Source organism: Aristolochia californica, unplaced genomic scaffold, assembly GCF_029961685.1.
Source record: "Aristolochia californica isolate CCGP_79_NKW_82.1479 unplaced genomic scaffold, dmAriCali1.0.hap1 SCAF_13, whole genome shotgun sequence".
In the NCBI taxonomy this organism is placed as follows: Eukaryota; Viridiplantae; Streptophyta; class Magnoliopsida; order Piperales; family Aristolochiaceae; genus Aristolochia; species Aristolochia californica.
The window spans coordinates 27929171-27955543 of record NW_027181804.1 but is presented as its reverse complement, the minus strand read 5'-3'; the positions used below and the strand labels follow the sequence as shown (position 1 = coordinate 27955543).

The window sequence follows — 26373 nt, the reverse complement described above, 5'->3', positions numbered from 1 at the left end:
TATTCACTTTTTCCTTTTTTTGCGCTGCATTGGATCAAATTACTGCGGTTCTCTTCTTCCAAAGTCCAAACTCTTGATTTTTCTCGATTTCTCTCTCCCTCCAACATGTTTCTGTCTCCGTTATTCAATCCTCCGCCGCCTGATGCAAGCCAGGTAACGAAACTTTCGATTGATGGCCTGAAGTTCGCCTTGGTTTCTCCAATTCCTTTAGACAATTTAATAAACAACATATTTTGTGAGTAAAATTCTATGCAAAACTGTTCAGATTCGCTATTTCTCAGTTTAGGATGTTTGGACTTCGGAGTTGTTCCATGTAAGTGCCGGTGTAACTGTAAGATTCGACTGCAACACATTGTAAATTTGATAGTTTTCGTAATTCTAGTTCAAAATGGTTTGATTGTGTTGATCTGTTGCATTTAGTATGGCTATCTTCCTTCTGTTTGATTATCTTAGTTTAAAGTTCGGTCTCTACGAGAAAAGAGTGCTTACTGCAAAATGAATTACGGATCGTAAATTCTGATGCTCGAGTCTCTGTTCTCTGTTCTCTGTTGTGTAACATCTCAGATGTCGAAGACCAGCAGCTGTTATTGTTTAAGGTTCGCTTCATTGAAGCAGAGAAGAAAGTACAAATTCTCACCGACAGCAGCCTCCGGGGGTGATAGCGCCGCTCTCGGCTTGGATGCAAAGTTTCCTGGTGACTACTTCGAGCTTCTTCAACAAGTAATCCACAGACATCGTTTTGTTTATCTGGCTAAGTCCGGCTTTTGGACTTCACTGCTTATCAATGCCTCGCTCTAAGAGAGACGCTTTCTGCTAGAACCTTGAAATGCTTGAAGAAAGTTGGAAATTATTTCCCACTGCATATCAATACTTCGTTCTATGACATAACCTTTTCTACTAAAACCTGAAAATGCTTGAAGAAGTTCCAAGCTATTGAGAGGCTAAATGGTTAGTCTCTTTGGATTAGCTTTTTGCAATTAATTTTCTACTTGCAGAGACATGACTCCGAGTTTCAAACTGCTGAACTTGAATCTGTACCGGGATAACACAGTTGGTGTTTACCATTTTACAAAGTAGAAAAGGAGAAGTGGAAGCTCAGACAATTCAAATGGTTCTTTGAAAATATGAGTGCTTACAGCAGTACCCTTTCTAGTTTCAGCTGTTTCTGACTAGTGAAAGTAGATGGTGGCTGCAAAAATGATTTTAATAGATGAATGAACATAACCTCATACATGGGTTACATATTACTTAATTATCTTCATGAATCTGAGATGCAGTTTAAATTTAACAAGATGAAATCTTGTAAATTGGCTGTTCCATAACCATCATTTACAATTGGAAAAAGGTATTTCTTGTGTTTTGAGTAGTGGCTAATGTTGCTAATGTAAATGGGTTAGTTATCCACAGGCAAAAGAAGCAACTCAGTTGGCCTTGAAGGATGGAAAACAGTTGATGGTGAGTTGCATCTGAGTAATTAGAGCATTAGGTGATGATGCTCATTCAGTTACAGGAGATTGAATTTGTGATGATGATACAACTTTGTTACAGGAGATTGAGTTTCCAACTGCTGGACTTGAATCCGTACCAGGTCCTTCATACCAGCTTTGTGTCTCCATCATTTGCACATCCATGTTTCCTGATGGACTCAAAAGTGTCTCATTCAGTTCATTATGGCATTAGGTGATGGAGAAGGAGGAATTGAAATGACAGAAAGCATGCAACTGATCCGAGAGTTTTGTGATTGTTTTGTAGTGCCAGAGAAAGCAACAAGGACCAGAATAGTTTGTTTCCTGAACTATTTCGTGTCAAAGTTTCTTCTTTTTCACATTCATCGGTTATGAGTTAATGTGAGATAAATTCTTTCAGTTTTTCCCGGAGGCCAATGAAGTTGAACTTGCAAGAAATTCAGCATTTTCTGGAGCTTCACTAAAGCTGGATTATCTTACAAAGCCATCACTTTTTGAAGATTTCGGTTTTGTTGAAAAAGTCAAGATGGCAGACCGTGTTAAACCTGATGATGAAATGTTCTTGGTTGCATATCCATATTTTAATGTTAATGGTAGACCCTTTTATCCCTTGTCTGGCATTTGAAGTGCTGTTCTAGAGATTCTAAACATGGTAAGACTTTCCAGAAATGCTTGTTGTGGAAGAGCTTTACAAAGAAGCAGTACTTGGCACAGCTCGGAAACTGATCATATTCAATGGGGAACTCGATCGTATAAGATCCGGCTGTATCCTCCTCTTAGTCGAGTGTTATTTTTTTTTAATTATAGATATTTTTGGATCAAGCAACAGTATAAATATTCCTATTTTTTGAGTTATGTGATCTTGTTCTAGACGATCTGAGCAACAGGATTCAATGTAGCTTGAGGTTCAGCTCAAGTTACTTGTTCTGTTCAGAGTTCAGGTTATAGCACCTTGACAAATCAAGATTATCCGCCATTCTTCTATCCAAAGCTTGGGGCACTTACTAAAACATTCCTACCCAAGTTGGAGACTGTATATTACATTCACAATTTCAAGGGACGCAATGGAGGAATGCTTTTCAGGTCAGTATCTGATTTGGGTATATTTAACAAGATTGTACATTCGATATGTCAAATACAAAAGATTATTAGAAACTCATTCTGAAAATTGAAACAGTATCCGAGTTTTTTCTTGTCAAAAATGAAAAAAAAAAAAAACTCGGGCAGTAATCAAACTTCAGTCCTTTAAATGGGCTCAAGTAACCACTGAACTTCCACCATCAATTCATTCATTTTTCTTTCTTCTTGTTTGGAAAAAAATATGGCTCATTTATGTGGATGGAGAACTAAACAAATTTGATGCAATTCAGATCATACCCTGGTCCATGGAAGGTCCTAAGAAAAGTAAATGGCAGATATCACTGTCTGCATCAGCAAGAAACTATGCCATCTCTCAAGGAGGTTGCCTTGAACATTCTTCCGTCAGCCTGAACCTTCCCAATTCAGAATATTTGTTGCTGAGAGGTTGGTTTTTATATGAATTATTATATATTATTTGCTTGAGTTTATGGTGGCAGGTGGCTGTTGAGACTGGGTTAGACCATAAATTAATTTAAAATCACGAACATTGAAAGGTTCTCAACTCTCTTTTAGCTGTTATCTGAGCATGTTCAAGCTGGGAGAGTGGATTCTTGTATCTTGGGACATTATGGAGATTTCTTACCGAATGCTGGGAACTGAATTGTGAAACTGGCTCAGGCAGGACCAGAAGAGTCATTTTGGAATACGTTTATAAATATGCATTCAGAACTGCACTTTCATAGTAGGCAAGACGATCATATCATGGAGATATTCGGAATTTTAGGCCTGATTCACAATTATGGTGGCTCTGTTATTAGTCATGATATTTGAAGGATCTTCGATCATACCCAGGTCCTATTATTTCTCGATCTGCTGTTTCTTACCGGGGCTTTGGTTTCCCGTCCAGTAATTGCTTTTGTACATCTGGATAATCAAGTGATGGACCAAATATGGCCAATTTCAATATGATTTTCTTTTAACCCAAATATATTTCTGCATTACTTCAATCTATTCCATGACCAAAGCAGGAGGTCCGCCATGGTTTTGTGGCTGTTGACCCAGATTTAGGAATGGATGGCTTGGGTAAGGGGGCCGCAGCCCTGGATTTTACAGGAACTTAATCAGATTCCTGAGTTCGAATCAGATTGCCATGGTTACAGGATCACTAGCAAATGGCCGATGAAGACGATCAGCCTAAGGGATGTGTTTTATACACTTCTTATCCAGGTAGCTACAAAAGAATACATTCGCATAGTGATCCTTTCTTTCCCTCGTAGATCATTTGCTCATAAACCAATATTTTATGGCTTTCAATTGACATGTTATGACTAGTCTAAATGACAACCATCTTTGCTGTATGCTCGTTTTATTAATCTAAACTGCACCCACATGAAATGGTTTCTCTCTATAATGTGCACTAGTGTCAAATTAAATTTACTATTTGGGTTTGGTGATCAATCTTAAACTTACTATTAGATGTCCAATAGTTACTTCAATTATTCTGAATATCTTTTGTCAGTTCAATATACCATTATCCTCATTTTCATCAAGGTTTAGGGTTTAAGTTTAGGCAATCAAAATTTATTACTGATATTTATTAAACCGTTCAAACACTTGGGTCTGTTTGGAACCCCCAGAAAATAAAATAAAATAAAACTTTGATAATTATTATTCCTAAAAATAGTTAGTGTTTTACTAAATATTTTTTAGAATAATAATGGTCAAATTCTCATTTTCTTTTCTTTTCTATTCTTTTCCGTGGGGTTCCCAACAGACTTTTATTCTCATCGGACTCACCAAATGGACTCATTTCAAGTGATTGGTTCGGTTCAAGTGGTATCAAATTTGCTCGACTCATCCCTGTTTGAATTTGATTCACTCAAACCAAGTTTCTTACCAAGAACTAATCCCAAACTTTGTTCAATTTGACTCGTTGGATAGTGAATCTGTTCAAAATTGTGTTCTCATAGAAATACCATTTGTGCATATCAGTTTAGGTTGTTCCATATCAACCTCTATTATACCCCTGTATCTGCCATGGTGAATCCGATATTTATCATTGATATACCCAACCTTGTTCTTTATTTAATCAATGATAGCATGTATTGAATAATCAAACTGTTAACTCATTCTCTGTCCTCTTTGATCTGCTCTGTCGTCTCCTACTCTTCTCCACGTTTTTGCTGTTGAGGTCGGTACCCAGAAACCCATAAAGATCCCTCCATCTCCTTTCTTTATTCCACCCTTCACAGAGCGGCCACAGAAAAGGGAAAAAAAGGGAAAGAAGAGAAAAAAACATAGAGGCGATGCTTCTGGATCCAATCCAGGCAACCACCTTCAGTTGAAGATCATAACTACCAAGCCTTGGCAGATAAGTCACCTCCACGCTTGCCGCTCTCTCTCTCTCTCATTTTCTTTATTCTCTGGGCCCCTTCCGTTTCTGTTTGTGGAATCGTTGCTTTCCCCAAAGTACATTCAAGGCGAGCTTGTCTGTCAATCGCAAATCTGCTGTCGTCTTCCCTTGTTCCTGCAGCAGGTTGGTAAGGAGAGTAATTTATCAGATTCGGATGGGAATCAGGACGACCCTCTGTCTTTCATTTTACTTTCTGGCGATTCGAGGTGGTGATCGACATCTCTGCTGCGAGTCTCATCTTCTGAAGAGATTTTCGTGGAGTATGGTTTGATTCTGGATTCTCTAATTTTTATTAAGATCTATGAATCGAAACTGCGGAGAATGAGAAAGAGAGAGAATTCAAACCTCTGAGAATGAGAATCAAAACAACCAGTCTCGTCCATTCTTAAATGAAAGAGAAACGGAATCATGAACTACTCTCATCTATTTTGAAATGATTTATCAGCTACTACTATTTGCAGAGTGATCTGCTTGATGACCAGGCGTTTCCCGGGTTAAAAATTTAAAAATCCATCGAGATTTTTCGAGTCGAGATGGACGATCTTAATTCTATCTCGTCAACAATTGGAAAGTTTTTCGTTCCTCCTTGAGAGCGACGGGTGTGTATCTGAGAGAGGTCCCTTTTGTGAGAAGCACTAACAGAGTACTTATCCTTTGTGAAAAAATATCCTCATTAATAAAATGGAAATATGTTTATTATGAAATATATTTAATTAATTTTAAGTTCATTGAGTGTCCAGTGATCAATTGAATATTAAAAATAATGTTAGAATATATGCTCTTAATTATAATTTTTTTAATTTTTTATATGCAAAATATTTCAGCATATGTATAAGATCTTAGGAAATAAAGTCTCGTTCTCATGAGCTTCTCACGTGAAGACCTGTCATGTTACTCGCTCCGAAAAAGTTAAAAGCGAAAGAAAGAAAATTCTTTGTTTTTTTCTTTCTTTGTTTTTTCGCTTTCGCGGTTTGTTGGAAGCTGAGGCGCGGGGCCGGGAAGCATCGAAATCGAGTGATCAGACGCTGAAGAGCAGAAGACACAGCGCGGGGAGAGGGAGAGCAGAGGAACTGCTCTGCAACGGAGATACCCGTTCCTTTAGGGCAGACTCTACGCGTGTCGACTGACGTGGAAGAGATTTTCGAAATCCTCGCAGCTGAAGCCGCCAAATCAAACAGAGGGTTTTACTTCTCAATAAGCGCTAACAGGCTAAGGACGCTAAATGAGAAGGTTTTTTCTCCTTTTTTGATGCTTTCCTCTTGGAGGAAAGTCTCGTCTTCTCCGCTTCGTTTGGTGGTTATCACCGAAGGGGAGGCGAGAGGAAAGGATCGCAACCATCGTAGTGACTTGAATGAGGTCCATGTTTTATCTTAATCTTTTCTATAGTGTTGTTTTTTTATTTTATTTTTTGCCTCGTGTCGATGGGGGAATGTTTGATGGTTCTCATTGAGGTTCTCAGGCGGTCGGTTTTATGGATGGCTTTGATCGGCTTCTAGGGTTTTTGAAATGGTATGTTTGGTTAACTGCGCACTTTTTGTTGCGTTCGCCTGTGAGAGTAGAATGCGCTTGATGATCTGAGTGGTTTGGTTTTGTGAGTTGTTCACTAAGAACGGGGAGACGAACTAGCAATGCGGTAGAGGTTGTCTTATGATTTTTTTGTGTTGGTTTATGATACATAGTTACCGTGAGAATGGTGGTGAGGAATGCGTATGGGTGAAGTTAAATCTCCTGATGCTCAAACGAGAACGCTAGTGGCAGCAAAGCGAAGGATTGTGGCAGCTGGTGAGCTATTGTGAAAGCGACACTTGCGCACAGGAGATTCGGTGGCGAAAATATGTCTCATGCAAGATACTGAGCTGTGATTTCAGGAAGATTCAGATAGATTATGGGAAGTAGAAAGTATTGTGGGGAGAAGACACAACCAAAACCGCCAGAGTGTGGGAAAGATTATTGGAATGCGATGCATGGATAAAATTGCAAGATAGTAATAGGTAGATGAAGTTTTAGAGTAAGTCACTTCAATTTGGCCTACAAGGGGTAGAGGAAGAAAAATTCTGGCTCTCGGAGCTTGGTGGCAAGTCTTCCCTAAGCCACAGTCAAGCAGGAGAACTTGATCTTGATATAGATTAGATAATTGGATTTAGGAGCTATTTGTTTCTGATTTCAGTAGTTCCTTGAATGGGCCTACAATGGAAATGGCCTCTGGGAAACTTGTAATTAGAAATTAAATTATAATAGATTAAATATTCAAAAAAAGTGAATCAAAAGAAACTTGCAAAAATGAAATAGATAGTTAGCCATCCCTGGGCTCACAATAGTCAAGTTTAATGCTAAACTAACTTTTTCATTTTAGACATCTCATGAGTATGAGTGGGTAATAGTTAATGTTTATGTGTATTTTTTAAATCATTTTTCTTTAGTACTCCTCTTGTATTATTTGGTGCTCCTGAATTTTCTAACTCAGATGCGTTTATGTTTCTGTTGTGCATTTATTTGTAGCCTTTCTTATCCTAGAATGTGGGAATCATTAAGGTGTCCTGGCTGTTTGTTTTCTAAATTGATAATTTCTGATATTATCAGGCCTGGACATTGTTATAAGTATCTTATCTTGGCATCTTCTGTTTTTTGTTATAGGCCACATTTGCTTCCTCCAGAATACTTCATTTCAAGTTCCACATTGACAATTGAAGATGAAATCAAAGACAGATAGGACCATACCAAGAAATCTGAGAACAAAGCACATTCAGGGGGAGGGGCTGAATTGGGTGTTTGTTGCGGGTGGGGCCTTGCTGAGTTCATTATCTGTTGGCATTGGTTACAAAGTGAAGCAGATTTTGGATGCAAAAAAGCCAGTTAATAGTGCTAATCATGACTTGAAAGGTCTAATTAGATTCTGACTTTTTTAATCTGATTATCTTATGTTATTGTTAAATTTAGAGTTGCTAATCGCCATTTGCTGTGACAATAGTAATTGTGCCTGTGAGTATTGACATTGCTGCTAATTTAGGAAATAGGAACTCTACTCTCAAAAGAAGGGCTGGTGCATGCCCAATACATTCAAACGCTTACTGCTTTACACAGGATGAAGATGGTTGTTACCATTGCTTATCAGGTATGGTGCGACTTCATCCCTATGTAATAACTTTGTTGTTGTTGCTTTTCTAGAATGTGTTTCTCTTCTCCTAGGAGATGTCAATCTGGCATGAGCTTTCTGTCTTATTGACTACATTAATGATGTAAGCTGGATTTTTTTTAGAAAGCTCAAAAAACCATGGTTAATGCCAGTTGTATTGCAAGAAAAGACTTGCTTTAGGTGTGCCATCTGATTGGTTGGATGTTGTGTTTGAGACAAGGGAAAATAGATGAGAAGAAAACGACATCCAATCACCGGTTCACTCATCATCCAAGTGACAACTTTGTCTTACAAATGTGTAAGTTGAGGCTGCATTGTCCTGCCAAAAATGTACTACATGTGGTAAATTTGTTGAGTCATACAAATGAAAATTTAGTCTGTCTCATAGTCAAGTATGTCTGGTTTGCTGCCGGACATTCTCTCTCTGTTGAAGAGCTATTTTCTTTAGTTTTCTGCAGCTGATACTTTTCCCCTTCTGTTTCTGTTTGTCCCTTTCGGGAGTCTTCTTAATGAAATCCTACTTCTTTTTGTTATTAGGAAGAAAAAAAATTATGAGTGCCAACCTTTTTCTGCTATAATTTTTATTTGTTAGATGTGAAGATAATTTTCTTTGCCTAATTCAGAAAATGCATTAGATGAGGTAGCATGTCTATTGTTGCAATCTTCCTCAACATCGGAAAAGGTGGTTGGTCTGTTCCATAGCCATGACCAAGGCTGTATATTTGTTTTTATGGAAAATGACTGTCTGAGGAAGAGATTGTTTGATTTCATCCATACAAGACTGAGCCACTTGAATGGATTTTGTTAGTAAGCAGCAAGTGAAAGGAATCTAAAATGGATTACCACTATATAGGGCCAAGAAAATTTTGATTTACGTTTTTATTTCTTTCTTTTTCCATTTTATGGAAGGCCTGAAATTACAATAAGAATCTTGAGGAATTATGAATAAAGTCATAAGCCATTGATACCATGCCAAGTAATGGGAACTTTTAAAACCTTTACTACTTTTTGATGAACCAATCTGGCTTAAAGGTGATCGTAAGGAACTAAAGCTTACTGTCTCTATTATCCAGTGATGTGCAGATCAAGATTGTTATATGTGGATGTGAAAGTTTTACTAGCACTACAGTTGATCTAGTTGCGATCATTGAGATTTTTCTAAATTGCAGATAGTATTTAAACATTGGGTGCTCTCTTTAATTTTCTCTTATTTGCTGTTATCCATGTCCCAGTTGTAGAGTTATTACATATTCTTTGCTTGCTTATGAGAGGATATAGGATTTTTATGAAATCAAGTCGGTTCTGTTTTCAGTATCCAGTTGAGATTTTGTCATTTAATTAGTTATGCTATTGAGCTTTTCTACTGCCACTTTTGGTTTTGAGTAGTGAAGTACTTTTTGGCACTGAGCTGGGACAGTTAAACATGTGGAGTATTCCTACTTCTAACCTTGCTTAACTTTGGTCAGGGATCTCAGAAGGCATGGAGTCTAAGCAGCATCCACGTAGTCCATTCTCAAAAGAAACAGATTTAACACTTTCTCTTGTCACAATTCCCCCAACAGAATCTAACAAGGATAATGGCATGATGTGGGGATCATCTCCTGAACGCCTTGAACTCCCTCCTAAACCATTTCACCATTCAAACAGTTCCGACTCACCGTGTGTCTCCGAGTCTGGTTCAGACATCTTCAGCAAGCGGGAAGTGATACACAAGCTTCGACAACAGCTTAAGAGAAGAGACGAAATGATACTGGAAATGCAGGCACAGATTACAGACCTTCAAAATTCACTTAACACACATACATCCCAATCTGCGCATTTGCAGTCTCAGCTTGATTCAGCAAACCAAGAGCTGTTTGTGTCGGAGAGAGAGATCCAGAGACTGAGGAAGGTCATAGCCGACCACTGTGTGGGTGGAATGGACTCCCCTGAAAAACCCGCATTGGCTAGAAACCAGCGTATTGAGGCTAGAAATGGACATGTGAATGGTTTTCTTGATGAGGCAAATAATTTGGAGGTGCAATTTAGTGGTATTGAAAAGGGAACAGGTAATTCAAGTAGATATAAGATGTTGAAAAATGAAGTAGGGGAACTAAAAGAAGTTATTGAAGGTAAGGAATTTTTGCTGCAGAGCTATAAGGAGCAACAAATGGAGCTATGCTCAACAATCAAGGAGTTGCAGCTGAGACTAGCGTCTCAGGTACCCAATATTTTGTAGAGTTTACTGATAGTTTCCTTCTTGTATTAGTTGGTTTTAAGATACCACTCTAGAGAGAAAAGCTGTTCTCTTCGTTCTTTGTTTTTTTTTTATTCTCTCAAGTTGAAATGTTTTATCGTAGATTTAATTGCACTTCGTCTTACAACTGCATCTGTAGAGAGGCAAGTCACTTTGCCTTCAGGGTTGTTAGAGAGTGCTAAAGGGATCAAACCCTGGTTAACCAACAGTTGAACCCAATTAAACCCCACCTCCATTCATGAATCCTGGTCACATAACTCGGTCGTTTTAGTAACATTAATTAATATTAACGTTAAAATTATTCTCTTTCCGGTCCTCCTTCCCATAAGCTGAGAACATGGGGACAAACCTTTCTCTTATTTTCCCCCTTTTAACAGTTTCAGGGTTGTTGTCTATTTAAAAAATGCGGCTAAGTAGAGCTTCAGGTTGAAAAGGTATATTCAGAACAATGGCCGAAAGGCATTTTACCTTTTTAAAGTATTGCTTGATTCTTCACTTCACGACCACCCCAAGTAGGAATATGATCACCACTAACTGCAGTGATTGCATGGATGAACATCATGGAATGGGACCATTTGTCCAAACATGTCTTACATGGCCCAACAATCAAACTCAATTAACACAAACTATAGGAGCCACATGTTGGAAACATACACTATGCTTCTCTTAAAAGGAAATTCCTATTCCAATCTTAGAAACACCAAAGGAAAATAAAGGGGCATTTATCACAATCTGAATGGGGTAACAACGACATCAATAACTAATGGATCAAAACATATCTTAATCATAAGAAAGGCTGGGAGAAGATAAATTCATAGACTGGTAAACTGAGCTTACATTGTACAGATCTCAATTCACAGACCCAAACAAGAAGGGAGAATAAATGAGCCTAAAAGGTCCAACTGATAGGAAAATACAATACATGTAAATGGGAAGACCAGACTGTGGGACAAAATATATTAGTGGTAAGCTTCAAATCCCTTCACAATCTAAATCACAAGAATATGGACCTTAATAAAGATACAACAAAGAATTAAACTGACAGAAATATAGAGACGATAGACCATCTACTTACGAGGGAACATTTTCCCAGTATCTGCTGGCTATCTATTTTGCCATCTCCTCCTTCTTTGACTCCTTTTTGTACTCCTCCATTTCATTCAACCAAAGATCTGCAAAATCACAGTTCTTCCATGCTTCAAACCAAGGCCCTCCACTGGTGTAGTGAATAGCCTTTGGGGTGGTGGTTCGATCAGTCTCATCGACCTTGTTGTGACCAACCAAGAAATTCCAGACGAACGGAATGTCGCCAATTTCATGATCCTCAAGCCACATGAACCGATGAAGAAAAGCACCTGTTTGGGAGTTGACCAAATCAGGCGTCAAAACTTTGTTTTTTGGATGACCACAGTTATATAAAACCATGGAAGACCAGTTCTTCCTTGGATAAACAGTTTGTACCACGCCATCCATCTTTGTGGTCTCCTTCGGCTTGTAATCATGTTGAACACACATAAGAGCATACTTATCATCTAGAAGCTCTGTAAGCTCCTTAATGTCAGTTGTGTAAAGAAAATCACAGTCCACAAACATTGCCCAACCTTCATAATTTGCAAGATAAGGGGTCAAGAACCGACTAAACGAGAACTCTGTGCTCTCCGTGGCACCTCTCTCACGCCAGTAAAGACCTTTGTTCCTCAAATCAGACTGTTTAATAGGATGAATTTCCACCGGAATGGTTGCCCGCTTCAGAAGAGAGTATCGGCACACCTCATAGGCAAGGTCTTCACGAGGATCATAGCCTATGAATATTTTAAACACTTTTGCATTTCCATTGTTCAAATTTGACTCAGAAGATCCGTTTGATACGTGTTCATAGACCGAATCGGCGCAGACAGCGCCGTTCGCACTCGAGTTATCAACCATGATGAATGACATTCAAAATGCAAGCTCAGGTCTGATAGTATGTATAGCAGTCAAAATAAGACGAATGGACCCAGATCTGCCAGCATAAAACAAACCAAAACGATTAGATCAATCTCCACAACATTTCCTCAAACAAACAGTCTTTACGAAGCAATCTTTAATCCAAATTCCAGAAAAGCAAAACCAAGAAAACAGAGTCTGAACATTTCGTCGTCATTGGAAACCATCACAGATCCGGAAACAAGCATTATTTTCCAAACAAGCACAACAGAAACGGAATAAAAAAATAAAAAAATACGTTCCAACAAATCCATATCATCCGAGAGTAACATCCTCCAAAATCAAGAAAAGCCAACAAAGCCCTTTCACATCCCAACTTCAAGTAAACAACATTACAACTACAGAAACCAGAACAAGCAACAAAAAATCAACAAATTCCTCATCATTTTTCTCCCAAAAGAAAAAAATAAACAAAATAAACAACAAATCGTACCTACCACTTGCAATCCGATGCCGACAATCCGTACCTCCAGAATGAACAACGACAACCGGATCTAGGGCTTCGAGAAAGCACACCTTTCGAAATTCCAACTAGGGTCTTTAAACTCTTTTTCCACCGCTGGATAGAGGTGGCATTGATGCAAGAATGGGAGGCGAAGGCCACGCTTAAATAGCGGAAAGCCGAAAGGAACGATGGAAAAATTCGAAATATCCGTACATATTCGTGAAGGGTATTCACAGCGGATATTTTAATCGGCTTTCCCGCGGCGGAGATTTTGCCCACCGACAAAAGCAGCCGTTTGATTTCGGCACCGGGGTCGTCGCAGGTCTAGCGCGGGAAGCTGCGTGGGCCCCGGTAAAGCGGGGCCCGTGGGCATCCGTAGAGGATTCAGGACCGTTCGTCGTTTGTGAGTGGGGCCAGTCCCTCCCCAGCGCGTGGGATTCGAACACCGGATAGTGGGAGTCTCGTGCAGGACGGTATAGCTGGGAAACAGGGAAAGACAGCTCATTGCCGGAAGGCTAGGAAACAGATTCTGCTGAAGTGCAGGGTTCAGCAAATCAAATGAACCGGACCAATTAACTTATTCCGTCTAGAAAAAGACCAAAAAACACATGTAAAAATAGAAATAATTTTTTTAATAAATAAATAAATAAAATATTCTTTCTTTAATATAAACCGTCCAAGTATTATGGACCATCTCCTGTTCTCGATCGATCTCGTTGGATATCAGGAACTGTAAGGGAGAAGACAAGAATAGTGAAATACTGGAAAAGGGTTGGAGAGATTGAAAGAGACGCCTTTGTTTTCGTGCTCGTTCTCTCCCTGCACCGATGGGATTTCCCAGCTCTTCGTTCGGGTTCGCCAGATTTACTGGGAACTTTCAGGTAAAAGCTCAAAATGATGAATGACTTCAAAAAGAGAATCCGTGGCTTTTAATTTTCTCTTCTATAACCCAAGAACCAATGAACAACAGAGACGCCTTCCTGTTCGATGAAATGCTTTAAAGAACCATGCCATCTACGAAAAACAAGCCGGTTAGAACTTCCCAATGGACTTTTTTTTTCCTGACATTATGCGTTTCCAGGATCTGATATACTATTGATTCTTGCAGGCTCGATACACGGCCAGCGATCTGGTTTATTATAGCATTCATCGTGGAGGGAAGATCTCTCACACACTCAGACTCGAGCAGAAGGTGACACAGCTAAACCAGTAAATACTAGTTTTACTGGCACAATGTACAGCAGCGCTTAATGTTCTGTAGAAGGTAATTGAAGAAATTTCGTTCTATGATGGCACCGTTTAGCTTCTATCGGAGTTGAAATTGAACTTTTCTGGAGAGTTGGTTTCACTGTTTGGAAAGAGGACGCGTCGTTATGGTCAGATAAAACTGAATCATCCTGTGCCATTTTCTTTGAGGGCTTGTTAATGGGAGGAGCACAATCACTTGTAATGAATCGTTAAAGCCCTAATGAAGTTATTGTTCCTGATGCTAGTTCTCAGGCTTCTTCTTCATCCTCTGTGGACTACTTCTCAGCTTCTTGACCAGCCTCTTCCTAAACGATAAACTAACTTTGGAATCATAAACCAAACAATAGAAAATTTTAAAGGGACTCGTATGACAGAAGCTTCAACATATCCAAGCATCTATTACAATCATCAGACATATCAGACTCGTTTTGATCTCGACCAAATTCAGGTCCACAGGAAATTCACCTTGCATCAATTTTAACTTCATAACCTTATTATAACATCCCCTCCAGGACTTTAATGCAACATGGAGTCTAACAAGTGAGCAGAATTATTCAAAAAACCTGAGCCAGGGTAGTTACAGGTTTCGAAAGAAAACATGAAAAATGAAAACGTGACCATACTAAAAACTGGACCAAAAATATCTTGAACAAGTCTCTTAACTAAAAAGAACTTTGGAAATGTGAAACCCAGTCTATCTCTGCACATTTCAAACACAATAGCACCTCTCATCCGATCAGTAGCTTGTTTTCATCCATGAAGGAATAAGTTGGTACTTCAAGGTTGAATGGAGCAGGTCCTTTGCGTATCCTACCAGAAATATCGTAGTGAGATCCATGGCATGGGCAGAACCATCCACCAAAATCTCCAGCGTTGGGCAAAGGAATGCAACCAAGATGGGTACAAACCCCAACAACCACAAGCCACTCTGGGTTCTTAACTCTCGCAGCATCTTCCTCTGGGTGTCGCAGGGATGTCACATCCACGCTGTTGGCAAGTTTGATGTCGTCTTCTGTTCGGCGCCTGATAAATACAGGCTTCCCACGCCATTTGACAGTTACAGTACTACTGGGCTCAATGTTGGAAAGGTCAACCTCAATGGAAGCCAAAGCCAGAACGTCCTTGCTAGCAGACATGCTCAAGACGAACTTGAGAATCAATAACCGGATCAAGGATGCATAAACAAATCTCCCACCAGTCAAGACAAAGTATGCAAATGCTCGCTTACTGGGGTCACCAGGTGGAAAGCGCTCATGGTTGTGTTCATCATAAACAATTTTGGGGGTTGGGTTCTTCACAGCGGCCACTGTCGCTGGGAGGTCAGACAACCCCATATCAGGATGATGAACAAGTGAGTCTGAGGCAAATCCTGCCGTATTAGCCAACAAACAGAGAATGTTAGAAACACCACTTAAGAAGTACCAAATTGCCGATTTCAAGACTATGTAACTCAAGTAAGAAACTGCTTGATAGGATGAATTTTTTCAAGTACCCTACCAAAGAGCAGGAAACTGTCCCCTTGGCATGACTGCACATGAAGCCAACCTTTAACTCTACTTTCACAACATGAATAAGTAGACACATATATAAATGTTTCCTGAAGGGCACTAACAAGAAACAAATTCAATACCCAATGCGGACGCAAGTGATTGCCAACTACCATGCACCAAAATCAAGATGAGCATCTGTTACCCAGACTAAAGAGCCAACAGAAGGACCTTCATGAATAACCATCGAATCAAGATACCAATTAAACCTACAGGCATGTTCTCCTTCTAACACGCATATAACACAGGATGCCCAAGAATCTCATATATTCCCAGCATGCGCTTCTTTTTTTCTTTTCTGAAAGTGTTTACAAATAGAAGCATGGATCCACATTAGCACATCAAACAAAACTAAAGAAAGCAAAGTATAAATTGTAAGGACTATGGACACTATCTATCTCCACATTGGTATGATATTATCCACTTTGGTCCTAAGCCCTCATGGATTTGCTCTTGGGCTTTACCCCCAAAAGGCCTCATACCAATAGAGATAGTGTCTACACTTATATATCCATGATCTTCACTACGTTTAGTCAATGTGGGACTTTGGTCGTATACCCAATAATCCTCCCCTCGAACAAAGAACTACCGAGCCTCCCCTCAAACATTCATCCATCCATCCACTCTCTACCAACCCGGATTTTTTCACTCCAATGCGTTGGAAGCACACGCCTTACATGGAATACCACCTGTCTCGAGAGCATGCTCTATCCAGATCAACTCCTCTTCACCGTGTTGGGACCAAGACACATCCATGAAGAATTCGGAACATACCACCTGTCTAATAGAGCACATCTACAGATCTTATTGCGATCTAATCGAGGCCCACTACCTTCGTTCGGCATTCAGAGGATTCATCCACCATGGCTAACTTCGGGGCATGACTATTATACCATTTGTAAGGACTATGGATACTACCTATCTCCACATTGGTATGATATTGTCTACTTTGGGCCTAAGCCCTCATGGATTTGCTCTAGAGCTTTACCCCCAAAAGGCCTCATACCAATAGAGATAGTGTCCACACTTATATTTCCATGATCTTCCCCACTTTTAGTCAATGTGGGATTTCAGTTGTAAACCCAACAACCCTCCCCTCTAAACAGACTACTGTATTGTGATTCCCCACTTTTAGTCAATGTGGGATTTCAGTTGTAAACCCAACAACCCTCCCCTCTAAACAGACTACTGTATTGTGATTCCTCCATAGAAATAAAAAATCCTCTGCAACTCCCGTGGACGTAGGCAATTTTCTGAACCACGTAAATTTGTGTCGTGTGTGATTACCTGTCTCTTGATTGTCGTTTTTTCATAACAACTGGTATTAGAGCTGAGGTTTGGGTCTGAGGAAAAACGATGGCTGGAGACGAAGTAAAAATATCGGGGATCGAGAAGTTTGATGGCACGGACTTTGGATACTGGAGGATGCAGATAGAGGACTACCTCTATGGGAGGAAACTCCATCTTCCACTGTTGGGGAAGAAACCGGAAAAAATGGAGGAAGCCGATTGGAATCTATTGGATCGACAAGTTCTGGAAATTATTTGGCTAACCCTGTTGAGATCCGTTGCACACAACGTCAGCAAGGTGAAGACGACTGCGGGTCTCATAGAGGCTTTGTCAGGTATATACGAAAAGCCTTCAGCGAATAACAAAGTTTATTTGATGAAAAAGTTATTCAATTTGAAGATGGTAGAAGGTACATCTGTTGCACAACATCTGAATGCTTTTAATACTATCACAAATCAATTGTCGTCTGTTGAAATTGAATTTGATGATGAGATACGTGCATTGATACTATTGGCTTCATTGCCAAATAGCTGGGAAGCCATGAGAATGGATGTCAGTAATTCTGCCGATAAATCAAAGTTGAAATATGATGATATTCATGATTTGATTTTGGCTGAGGAGGTGCGCAGAAGGGATTCAGGCGAGACTTCGGGTTCAAGTTCCGCATTGAATGTTGATTATCGGGGGAGATCACATAGCAGGAACTCAAACAGAGGCAGATCAAAATCAAAGAGTAGGGGCAAGAGCAAGTCAAGGCCTGGTCAGCAGCCAACTTCCTGGAATTGTGGCAAAGTTGGCCACCTGAAGAGGAACTGTAAAAGCCCTAAGAAGACCGAGAATGATAGTGCTAATGTAGTTACTGAAGAAGTACAAGATGCACTATTGATTGCAATTCATAGTCTAGTTGATGATTGGATATCGGATTCAAAGGCTTCCTTCCATACATCTTACCATCCGAAGATAATGCAAAACTATGTTGCAGGTGACTTTGGGAAGTTGTACCTGGCTGATGGAGAGGCTTTGAACGTGGTGGGGATCGGAGACATTGAAATTGCACTCCCCAACAAGAACATATGGACCTTGCAAAAGATCAAACACATTCATAAGTTGAAGAAGAACATCATTTTTGTTGGGCAGCTTGATGATTGTGGCCACTCAGTGGTGTTCTCATATAGCACCTGGAAGGTCACCAAAGGGGCATTGGTACTGGCTCGGGGTAAGAAAGCTGGTACTCTCTATTTGACTACCGGTTTGAATAACACTATTGCTACTACCGTTGCAGAAAGCACAACAGATTTGTGGCATTGCAAGCTTGGCCATATGAGTCAGAGGGGCATGACAGACTACTGTCCAGAGGCAAGCTACCAAAACTAAAATCAGTTGATCTCAGTATGTGTGAAGAGTTGCATTATGGGAAACAAAAGAAGGTCAATTTCTTGAAGAGTGGCAGAACAGTGAAGAAAGGAAAACTGGACCTTGTGCACACAGATGTGTGGGGACCTTCCCCAGTAGCATCCCTTGGAGGTTCTCGTTACTATATCACGTTCATTGATGATCACAGCAAGAAAGTATGGGTCTATTTTTTGAAGCATAAATCTAATGTATTCAATGTGTTCAAAATCTGGAAGGCCATGGTTGAGATAAAGACAAACTTGAAACTGAAATGTTTGAGGTTTGATAATGGTGGTGAGTATATTGATGGCGGGTTCAAGGAATACTGTGCAGCTCTTGGTACCAGAATGGAGAAGACCATCCCTGGGATACCACAACAAAATGGAGTTGTTGAACATATGAACAAAACCATCAATGAGCGTGCTAGAAGCATGAGGCTGCACACTGGATTACCACCTACTTTTTGGGCAGATGTAGTCAGTACTGCAGTTTACTTGATCAATAGAGGACCATCAGTTCCGTTGGATTGTGGATTGCCAGAGGAGGCCAGGAGCGGGAAAGACGTCAAATTTTCTCATCTTAAACTTTTTGGTTGTCTTTCTTATCTTCTTATTGATTCTGATGCTCGTAGTAAACTTTAGGGTAAGTCGAGAAAATGTTATTTCATTGGCTATGGAGACGAGGCATTTGGCTATCGTTTCTGGGATGATCAGGGTCGGAAGATTATAAGAAGCAAGAATGTGATATTCAATGAGAAGATTGTGTACAAGGACAAGTTCAGTACAGTTGCTAAAGCAGCTCCTCAGGAGTTTGAGTACGTGAGATTGGATGACCTACCAGAGGCCACCGTGCAGTGCAGAGATGTGAATGACGAGGAGAGTGGGTCCAGTGCACCCATTCCTATTATTCCGCAGTCAGATCCAGAGTCGTCCACTCCTGCAGCTGCAGTTCGCAGGTCAGTTAGGACTATTCGGCCTCCACAGTGTTTATCACCTACTTTGAATTATAATTTGTTGACAGATGGTGGAGAACCACAGAGTTACGAAGAAACCTTGCAAGATGAAAATTCTAGCAAGTGGGAGCTGGCCATGAAAGATGAGATGGATTCCCTATTAGAGAATCAAACATGGGAGTTGACAGAACTTCCACTAGGGAAGAAGGCATTGCACAACAAGTGGGTGTACTGGGTGAAAACTGAGCATGATAGTAGTAAGAAGTACAAGGCTAGACTTGTTGAAAAGGGCTTTCAGCAGAAACAGGGTATTGATTACTCCGAGATTTTCTCTCCTGTGGTGAAGATCACAACCATCAGGTTAGTACTGTCCATGGTTGCTACTGAAGATTTATTTCTTGAGCAGTTAGATGTGAAGACAACCTTTCTTCATGGAGACCTTGAAGAAGACATCTATATGCACCAACCTGAGGGGTTTGCAATACAGGGAAAGGAAGGTTCAGTTTGAAGACTGAAGAAGAGCTTGTATGGCCTGAAACAAGCTCCTAGACAGTGGTACAAGAAATTTGACAACTTGATGTGCAGTGCAAGTTACATGAGATGTCAGGCAGATCACTGTTGCTATGTCAGGTATTTTGACAATTCTTACATTATTTTGTTATTGTATGTGGATGATATGCTTATTGTAGGGGCAAGTATTGATGAGATCAGTAATCTGAAGAAGCAGAAGTCAGAGCACTTTGCAATGAAGGATTTGGGAGCTGCGTAGCAAATCCTTGGTATGAGAATTGTCAGAGACAGAGTCAGAGGTACGTTGAGACTCTCGCAGGCTGAGTATGTGAAAAAGGTATTCAGCAGGTTCAATATGGATAAGGCCAAACTAGTTGGCACACCTTGGACAGTCACTTCAGACTCAGCAAGGATCAGTTACCCAAGTCAGAGGAGAAACAAGATTACATGAGTAAGGTTCCTTATGCCTCAGCTAATGGTTCACTTATGTATGTTATGGTTTGCACGGCCGGATATTGTCCATGCAGTGGGAGTTGTGAGTAGATACATGAGTAACCCAGGAAAACAACACTGGGAAGTTGTGAAGTGGATTCTGAGGTATCTTAAAGGCTCCTCAGAAACGTGTTTGTGTTTCTCAGGAGAGAGCTTAGAGGTGAGGGGCTATGTTGATGCTGATCTAGCTGGAGATATTGATAACATAAAAAGTACCACAAGATTTGTTTACACTCTGGGTGGTACTGCATTTTCATGGTTCAAATTTACAGAAAACAATTTTTTTGTCTACCACAGAAGCTGAGTACATTGTAGTATCAGAAGCTGCAAAGGAGATGATCTAGCTACAGGGCTTCGTGGAGGAATTGGGCAAAGAGAATCAGAAGGGTACTCTCTACAGCGATAGTTAGAGTGACATATTCCTTGCCAAGAACCTAGCATTTCATTCCAGGACTAAGCACATTCAGATCAGGTATCACTTTATACGATCATTGTTAGATAACGGACAGTTGGTACTTGAGAAAATTTGTGGAAGTAAGAATCTTCTGATATGTTGATAAAGGTGTTACACTTGAGAAACTGAAGTTGTGCACAACTTCAGTTGGGCAGAGAGTTGTAGAGGTGGAGGATATCCTGTTTGAGGAAGAGGGCGATACAGTGGGTGTACCAGTCTCCAAGTGGGAGAATTGTTGTGTAGTGTGGAGTCTGGTCCACGAGGGGGGGGGAGCATGGAGGTCATTTTCCATGTTCACTTTATGTGCTTTTGCGTGTGTAACACTCAAGGAAAAATATATCTCCCTCTTGCTGGTTTTATCACATATTTTACAGGACTTACAGAGAGGTGCTGTTTTTTCGGAACAGTGAAGCCCTCGGTACTGAAACAGAGCAACGCGGGAAGAGAAAAAGCCTCTCGGGACTTCGGGATTTTTCGCGTCGTCGTCGCTGCTTGTAGAGGTAGCAAAGAGAGGGATATTCCGGGTGTTGTTGTGCGACGCCTTTGCCGGAAGAGAAGGTGATGCTGTTGTGCGACGCCTTTGCCAGAAGAGAAGGTGTTGCTGTCTATGCATAGCCATTGCCAGAGCAGAGAACAGAGCTGTTGTTCGACGTTGCTGTCGAAAGAACAGAGACTCGTCGCTGAGGGAGAAACAGAGAGAAGACTCTCTCTCGGTTTGTATTTCTGTCGTGAGAAACAGACTACTGTATTGTGATTCCTCCATAGAAATAAAAAATCCTCTGCAGCTACCGCGGACGTAGGCAATTTGCCGAACCACGTAAATTTGTGTCGTGCATGATTACCTGTCTCTTTATTGTCGTATTTTCATAACACAAATCACAACATTTTTCTTGAAAACCACAACATAAATCCAAGGTCTACAAGTAACTGTCAGGAATTACTTTATTATGGACAATATATTAACTTGGTGATCAATTGAGGCCAGAAATCCAAGCTATATGTGACACAAAAATATCATTATCTAATATTAGCAAAGTCAAAGAGCCTGCAAATGAAAAATGTCATGCAGATACCTAAAGCAGATAAAGTTTTACATGATCTAGACCTGAACTTCATCAGCATATTGTTTCTGAAACTGATTAAGAACCCAACTAATTACCACATCGAGCATTGATGTGATCTAAATGCACCTGCTATCGAAACAGTCATGACAAGACCAGCCTGATGCACAGTCAGTGAAACAATTTCATCGCATGAGATAGAACATTAAAGGCTTAAATGAACCAGAACAAGCATTTAACATCATCTATTGAACTCAACCAATAAAAACATCACATGACAAACCTAGAAGCTCAACACCACAAAAAATACTAACCACTTAATGTCTACTTGCAAAGTACCACAAGACCCACCTAGTTCATGCTGTTTTCTTCCAAAAATACTCTCTTTTTTCTCTAAATGCAGTAGATGTAAACTTTTTTGAGTCTGTTCTGTCTCTTTCCTAGCAGCAGTAGCAACCAACAATAACATGCATGGCAATAGCATCTATGTGTGTAACGTACTATTTGTCATTTGCTAAGGAAATTGTAATGCAATTTTTTTTTTGAAATGGGACGTGTAAAGCAATTGCAAGGCAACTATGTTCAAAGCAATAGTAGCATAATCTGTAATGCTAAAATCTCCACATCTGAAGCTTCCAAACTGCCACCAAATTCTGCTAGTTCTGAAACAAGGAACAAGTAGCAAAAGAACTGTTTCTTAATCAGAAAAACCACATGATAGTCAGCACCATAGTTCACCCAGACAATTCAAATGACAATCGCTGCACACATAGGAGCTAACTGTAAGAAATCTGCACACGCCATAGTTCCATCCCCCCTCCTCTCTCCTCTCTTTCAAGAGAGTCAATGATAACCAAACAACTAATCATAGAAGTTTAAAAAAAAAAAAAAAGATAAAAGATAAAAGAAACAGCCACCAACACAAAAACACTAAAAATGCCAGTCTATGGCATTTACCATACAAGTGACCAACTGAACTACTAACAACATTGATAAAGGAAAGTTGTTTTGGCAGTACAAGGCGATGTATATCCTACACAGTTGAACAGCAACAACAGGATCCTAGCAAGAGCAAAATAACTAAATTTGCATCCCTCTATATGTGTGCCACATGTATTCAGTGCACATTTAATCAGCTGACAAATAAGACAAACTTTTTTTTTCTTTTTGAAAATGTGGCTTTTATTGCTGATAAAACACGAAAAGCCTTGCAAAGCAAGGGGATAGAAGCTCCCTACAACAAAAGATTGACGAGAGACACCTTTCTTGGCAAGAAAAACACCATTTTAACCAGATACATAATTTGCCACCTGAATTTTAAATGGGATGAGACCTACACCTGGCCATAGTGGTTAAACTAAATCAACTTTTCAGGCGTTCAATATTCTTTTGCATGTGAGACAAAAGAACTGATATGTGAAATTGATTATACAGTCATTACATCTAAAATCAAATACTGGCCCTTTTTGCACAAGCACATAGTTCAAAATTCTAACTAACAAATCATTTCCTAATTAGTTGCTTTAGATTTGGTAAAGGTAAAATTTCATAGTTATTGATTTTGAACTAACCTCATGCCTTGAGTATATCTAGCATCCTGAAGTCATTTATGGGCTTTATAAGATTGAGTTCAGCAAGAAGGCAGGACAAAGCACCCAATCTTGGAATCCATTTCTCTTCTTCCTAACAAAGATGAGTGCAAATAAGTATGAGGAGTGAGAAACTACTGGAGTGGAGACAGTAAAAACGAACACAGCCCAGAGAATTTGCATAATAAAAAAGGCAGTTACCAGAGTTTCTCGCAGACAATCTAATAACTGGTGTAGCTAGGTTATTTCTAACATTGGAACACACTTAAAACTTAGATTTTTTTCCTATGATGATAACATACAAGATTATATAAACAAAAAATCCATCACAGGAACCATGCTGTTTGGAGGCCCATGGTTGACTCAATGGTGGACTTGTGGGGGATCATGTTACAATTTCTCTCCTATTTGGCACTCTATTTTCCTCCCTCTGAAAACTTTTGAGGCAGCAATAAGATACTTTGTTGGGAATGGGTGTCATATCCGCTTCTGGAGTGATTGCTGGAGAGACTCCGACCCACTCAAGGACTCCTACTCCTCACTACCTAGCCTCAGCTGCAAACCCATCCATCTCTGTGGCTGACTCATGGAGACCAGGTGCTTGCTGGAATCTCAACCTTAGGCAGGGCCTCAATGATGCTGAAATTGATGAAGTCTGCTCCCTCTTGAATGACCTCGGTTCAATCACTATTTGAAGTCATCTTGAGGACAAGCTCGTTCAGAGACACGCACATAGTGGAAAATTCTCAATGCCTCAGCATATCTCTACCTTTCTACTTGGACGTTGGATCTTAGACAGCACCATGCAGCTCTTGCATGGCGTCTTTCAGCACCTCCCAAGATCAGGTTTTTCATCTGAAGCCTTGCACAACAAAATGCAGACTGTTGACAACCTCCTAATGCGAGATAGTACGAGACCTTCTATCATCTGCTCTCTCTGTGGCCTGGACAAGGAGAGTCTCCCACATCCTTCTCCACTATTCTTTTGCTTGGAGAGTATAGACTAAGTTGCTCAGTCTCATAGGCCTTCCTTCAACTTTGCCTTCCTGAGGACCTCATCTCCATTTGTCACCTGCTCCTTGGGATCCCCCTCCCTCGCCTAGGGAAAGCACTTCTCTCAGCCAGCATAGGCCACAACCCTTGGGGCCTCTGAAGGGAAAGGAAGAACCGCCTATTCAGTCTCAAGTATGTCAGCGTTGATAAAGTTGCTTCTAGCATAATTGACCAAATCTCTACATGGATCCAGACAATGAAGGAATTCACTCGTCTTGGCTACATCCCTCTCCGCAACAATTGGCAATGTATGCAGCATCATTTCAAAAAAAAAAAAAAAAAAATTGGCAATGTATTGCCCAGATGTCCACCCCAACCGTCAACCCCCTCGTGCAAGACTCCGGGCTTCCTCAAACTCAATTTTGATGACAGCTCTGTTGGCAAACCAGGACCGGCCAGAATTGGAGGAGCTATCTATAATTCTTATGCTACCACCCTCCTATTCTGCACCTTTGAGGACTTCGGACTCGACTTCTGCAGAGCTCATGGCTCTCCCCCTCGGACCCCTTCATCATCAAAGGCGCCTCCAGAGTGGTAATCACTTGGTGCTCTTCCCTTTCTTCCAAACCCCCTTGGCACCACTAGAATACCTTTCAGGTTGTCAAGGATATCTCCTCTTTTCTTTCCTGTATTTGGACCCATGTACTGTGGTTAGTCAATTCTTTGGCCGACTCTCTTGTTAGAAATGGTGTTTCCTTCCAATCTCTTACTGTAATGGTGCCCCATTCCTGATTCTGTATTATTCTCTCTTTGTGCGTAATAAAACTCATCAATTTAAAAAAACTTTAAGCACGTCACTAGGATACCAAATTACTAGAAGCTTGCTCTCAAAAAAGGGAAAAAAATAAATTCCCAGAAGCTTGTGATGGAAAGTAGGAAATCACCTTATCTTCTTCATACGGAAGATTATATGCTTATCATAACGCTCTCAACTTTGAGAGGCGAAAAACCATATTAACCTTAATTATTTTTGTTTTCAAATAAATAGTACCCGCATGGGCCCATTACGTTCCCCCTCTTATCTATTCCGCCAATAACAAAATAAATAGAATAAAAAATAAAATCATATGAGAAGCTCTTCAGATACAAGTCGCAAAGAAATCAATTGCAAATTTATCAACCGAACATCTCAATATAAAGAAGAAGAAACAAAAAGTTTAATCGCCGAAATAAAAGGGGAAAAGAAACAAGACACTGCACTCTTCCTCCAAAATCATCACCGGAAATTGAGAAGCCAAAAACCCTAATTTATAAATGCAAATAGATAAGCCCATAAAATCCTAACCTCTGATCAGGTCGCGAAACGACGATCTGTCGAAGATGCCGTGCGGAGAGGCGACGGATCTGGAATCATCAGACGCGTAGTCACCGTTGAGGATGTTCCTCGAGACCACGGCAGAGGCCGTCGGACTTGATCGCCATGAGAGAGAAGAGAGTCTCCTCCCTGCAACTCTCAGCATCTTCGCTGTGCCGGTGTAGGGCTCGGTAGGGTTCAACGGACGCAAGGTGTCCCTGGAATCTGCGGTCCGTGAGACTGGGAGAGAGAAATAGGCCACGGAGAGGTGAAACAGGAGAAATTTGCGTTCTTGTCAGCTCTTTGGAACGTCAAATATACATAATTAAAAAGACATGAAAAATACAAAATGATTCAAATTTGCTAAATATGAAAAGAAAAAGGCCTGAAAATGTTGGACTCCGGCATCTCTCTAATTTATGGGCCTCCAAACGTCATCTTCTGGCCCACTAGATATTTAAGGTCCGTGGGTATATCCTGATCCAGAATTTTAGGAATTTTAGTTTGAACTCGGTCTTAACTATTAATCAGGTTGGGTTACCTGAGTCAGGTCACATCATCCCGAGTCAAGAAGAGCCACCAAAGTAAAAGGCAAATCTGACTCCCTGACCCGACCTAACGCGCACCCTTAAGAAACCTAGTCAACCAACCAAATCAGAAAACCTCGCTGTTAATGGGGTCACCAAAGATTAATAATAATCGCTTTATTTACCTCCATAATCTTCTTTAAAA

The 26373-nt window shown here is 40.3% G+C and overlaps 4 protein-coding genes across 12 annotated transcripts; 2 read left to right on the top strand and 2 right to left on the bottom strand.

Moving 5' to 3' along the window:
• Positions 1 to 90: 90 nt before the first annotated feature.
• LOC137948320 (protein LPA3) lies at positions 91 to 3568 on the top strand. Of its 4 annotated transcripts, none has more exons than XM_068794368.1 (10): positions 91 to 153; positions 565 to 720; positions 1408 to 1455; positions 1549 to 1588; positions 1681 to 1781; positions 1867 to 2059; positions 2133 to 2231; positions 2432 to 2549; positions 2837 to 2990; positions 3225 to 3568. In XM_068794368.1, exons 1-9 carry the CDS (start codon positions 106 to 108, stop codon positions 2955 to 2957), a joined length of 924 nt encoding a protein of 307 aa, XP_068650469.1. In that variant the 5' UTR covers positions 91 to 105; the 3' UTR covers positions 2958 to 2990; positions 3225 to 3568. The 4 variants fall into 4 exon arrangements, with proteins under 4 accessions (XP_068650469.1, XP_068650468.1, XP_068650467.1 ...); XM_068794367.1 differs by having other exon boundaries at positions 3120 to 3568; XM_068794366.1 differs by having other exon boundaries at positions 2837 to 3568.
• On the top strand, positions 2976 to 10519 carry LOC137948319 (autophagy-related protein 23-like). 5 transcript variants are annotated; one of them, XM_068794362.1, is made up of 5 exons: positions 2976 to 2990; positions 3575 to 3773; positions 7594 to 7839; positions 7967 to 8071; positions 9559 to 10518. In XM_068794362.1, exons 3-5 carry the CDS (start codon positions 7650 to 7652, stop codon positions 10308 to 10310), a joined length of 1047 nt encoding a protein of 348 aa, XP_068650463.1. In that variant the 5' UTR covers positions 2976 to 2990; positions 3575 to 3773; positions 7594 to 7649; the 3' UTR covers positions 10311 to 10518. The 5 variants fall into 5 exon arrangements, with proteins under 5 accessions (XP_068650463.1, XP_068650464.1, XP_068650466.1 ...); XM_068794365.1 differs by lacking the exons at positions 2976 to 2990; positions 3575 to 3773 and adding an exon at positions 5966 to 6315 and having other exon boundaries at positions 9559 to 10140; positions 10224 to 10307; XM_068794363.1 differs by lacking the exons at positions 2976 to 2990; positions 3575 to 3773 and adding an exon at positions 5145 to 5219.
• Positions 10520 to 11125: 606 nt separating this feature from the next.
• Positions 11126 to 13037, bottom strand: LOC137948203 (protein CDI-like). Of its 2 annotated transcripts, none has more exons than XM_068794201.1 (2): positions 12748 to 13037; positions 11126 to 12330 (listed from the first exon to the last, which is right to left on the bottom strand). In XM_068794201.1, exon 2 carries the CDS (start codon positions 12264 to 12266, stop codon positions 11436 to 11438), a length of 831 nt encoding a protein of 276 aa, XP_068650302.1. In that variant the 5' UTR covers positions 12267 to 12330; positions 12748 to 13037; the 3' UTR covers positions 11126 to 11435. The 2 variants fall into 2 exon arrangements, with proteins under 2 accessions (XP_068650302.1, XP_068650303.1); XM_068794202.1 differs by having other exon boundaries at positions 12752 to 13037.
• A 1441-nt stretch (positions 13038 to 14478) lies between these two features.
• LOC137948802 (cytochrome b-c1 complex subunit Rieske-4, mitochondrial-like) lies at positions 14479 to 25956 on the bottom strand. The gene is made up of 2 exons (XM_068794972.1): positions 25633 to 25956; positions 14479 to 15376 (listed from the first exon to the last, which is right to left on the bottom strand). Exons 1-2 carry the CDS (start codon positions 25805 to 25807, stop codon positions 14736 to 14738), a joined length of 816 nt encoding a protein of 271 aa, XP_068651073.1. The 5' UTR covers positions 25808 to 25956; the 3' UTR covers positions 14479 to 14735.
• Positions 25957 to 26373: the final 417 nt, after the last annotated feature.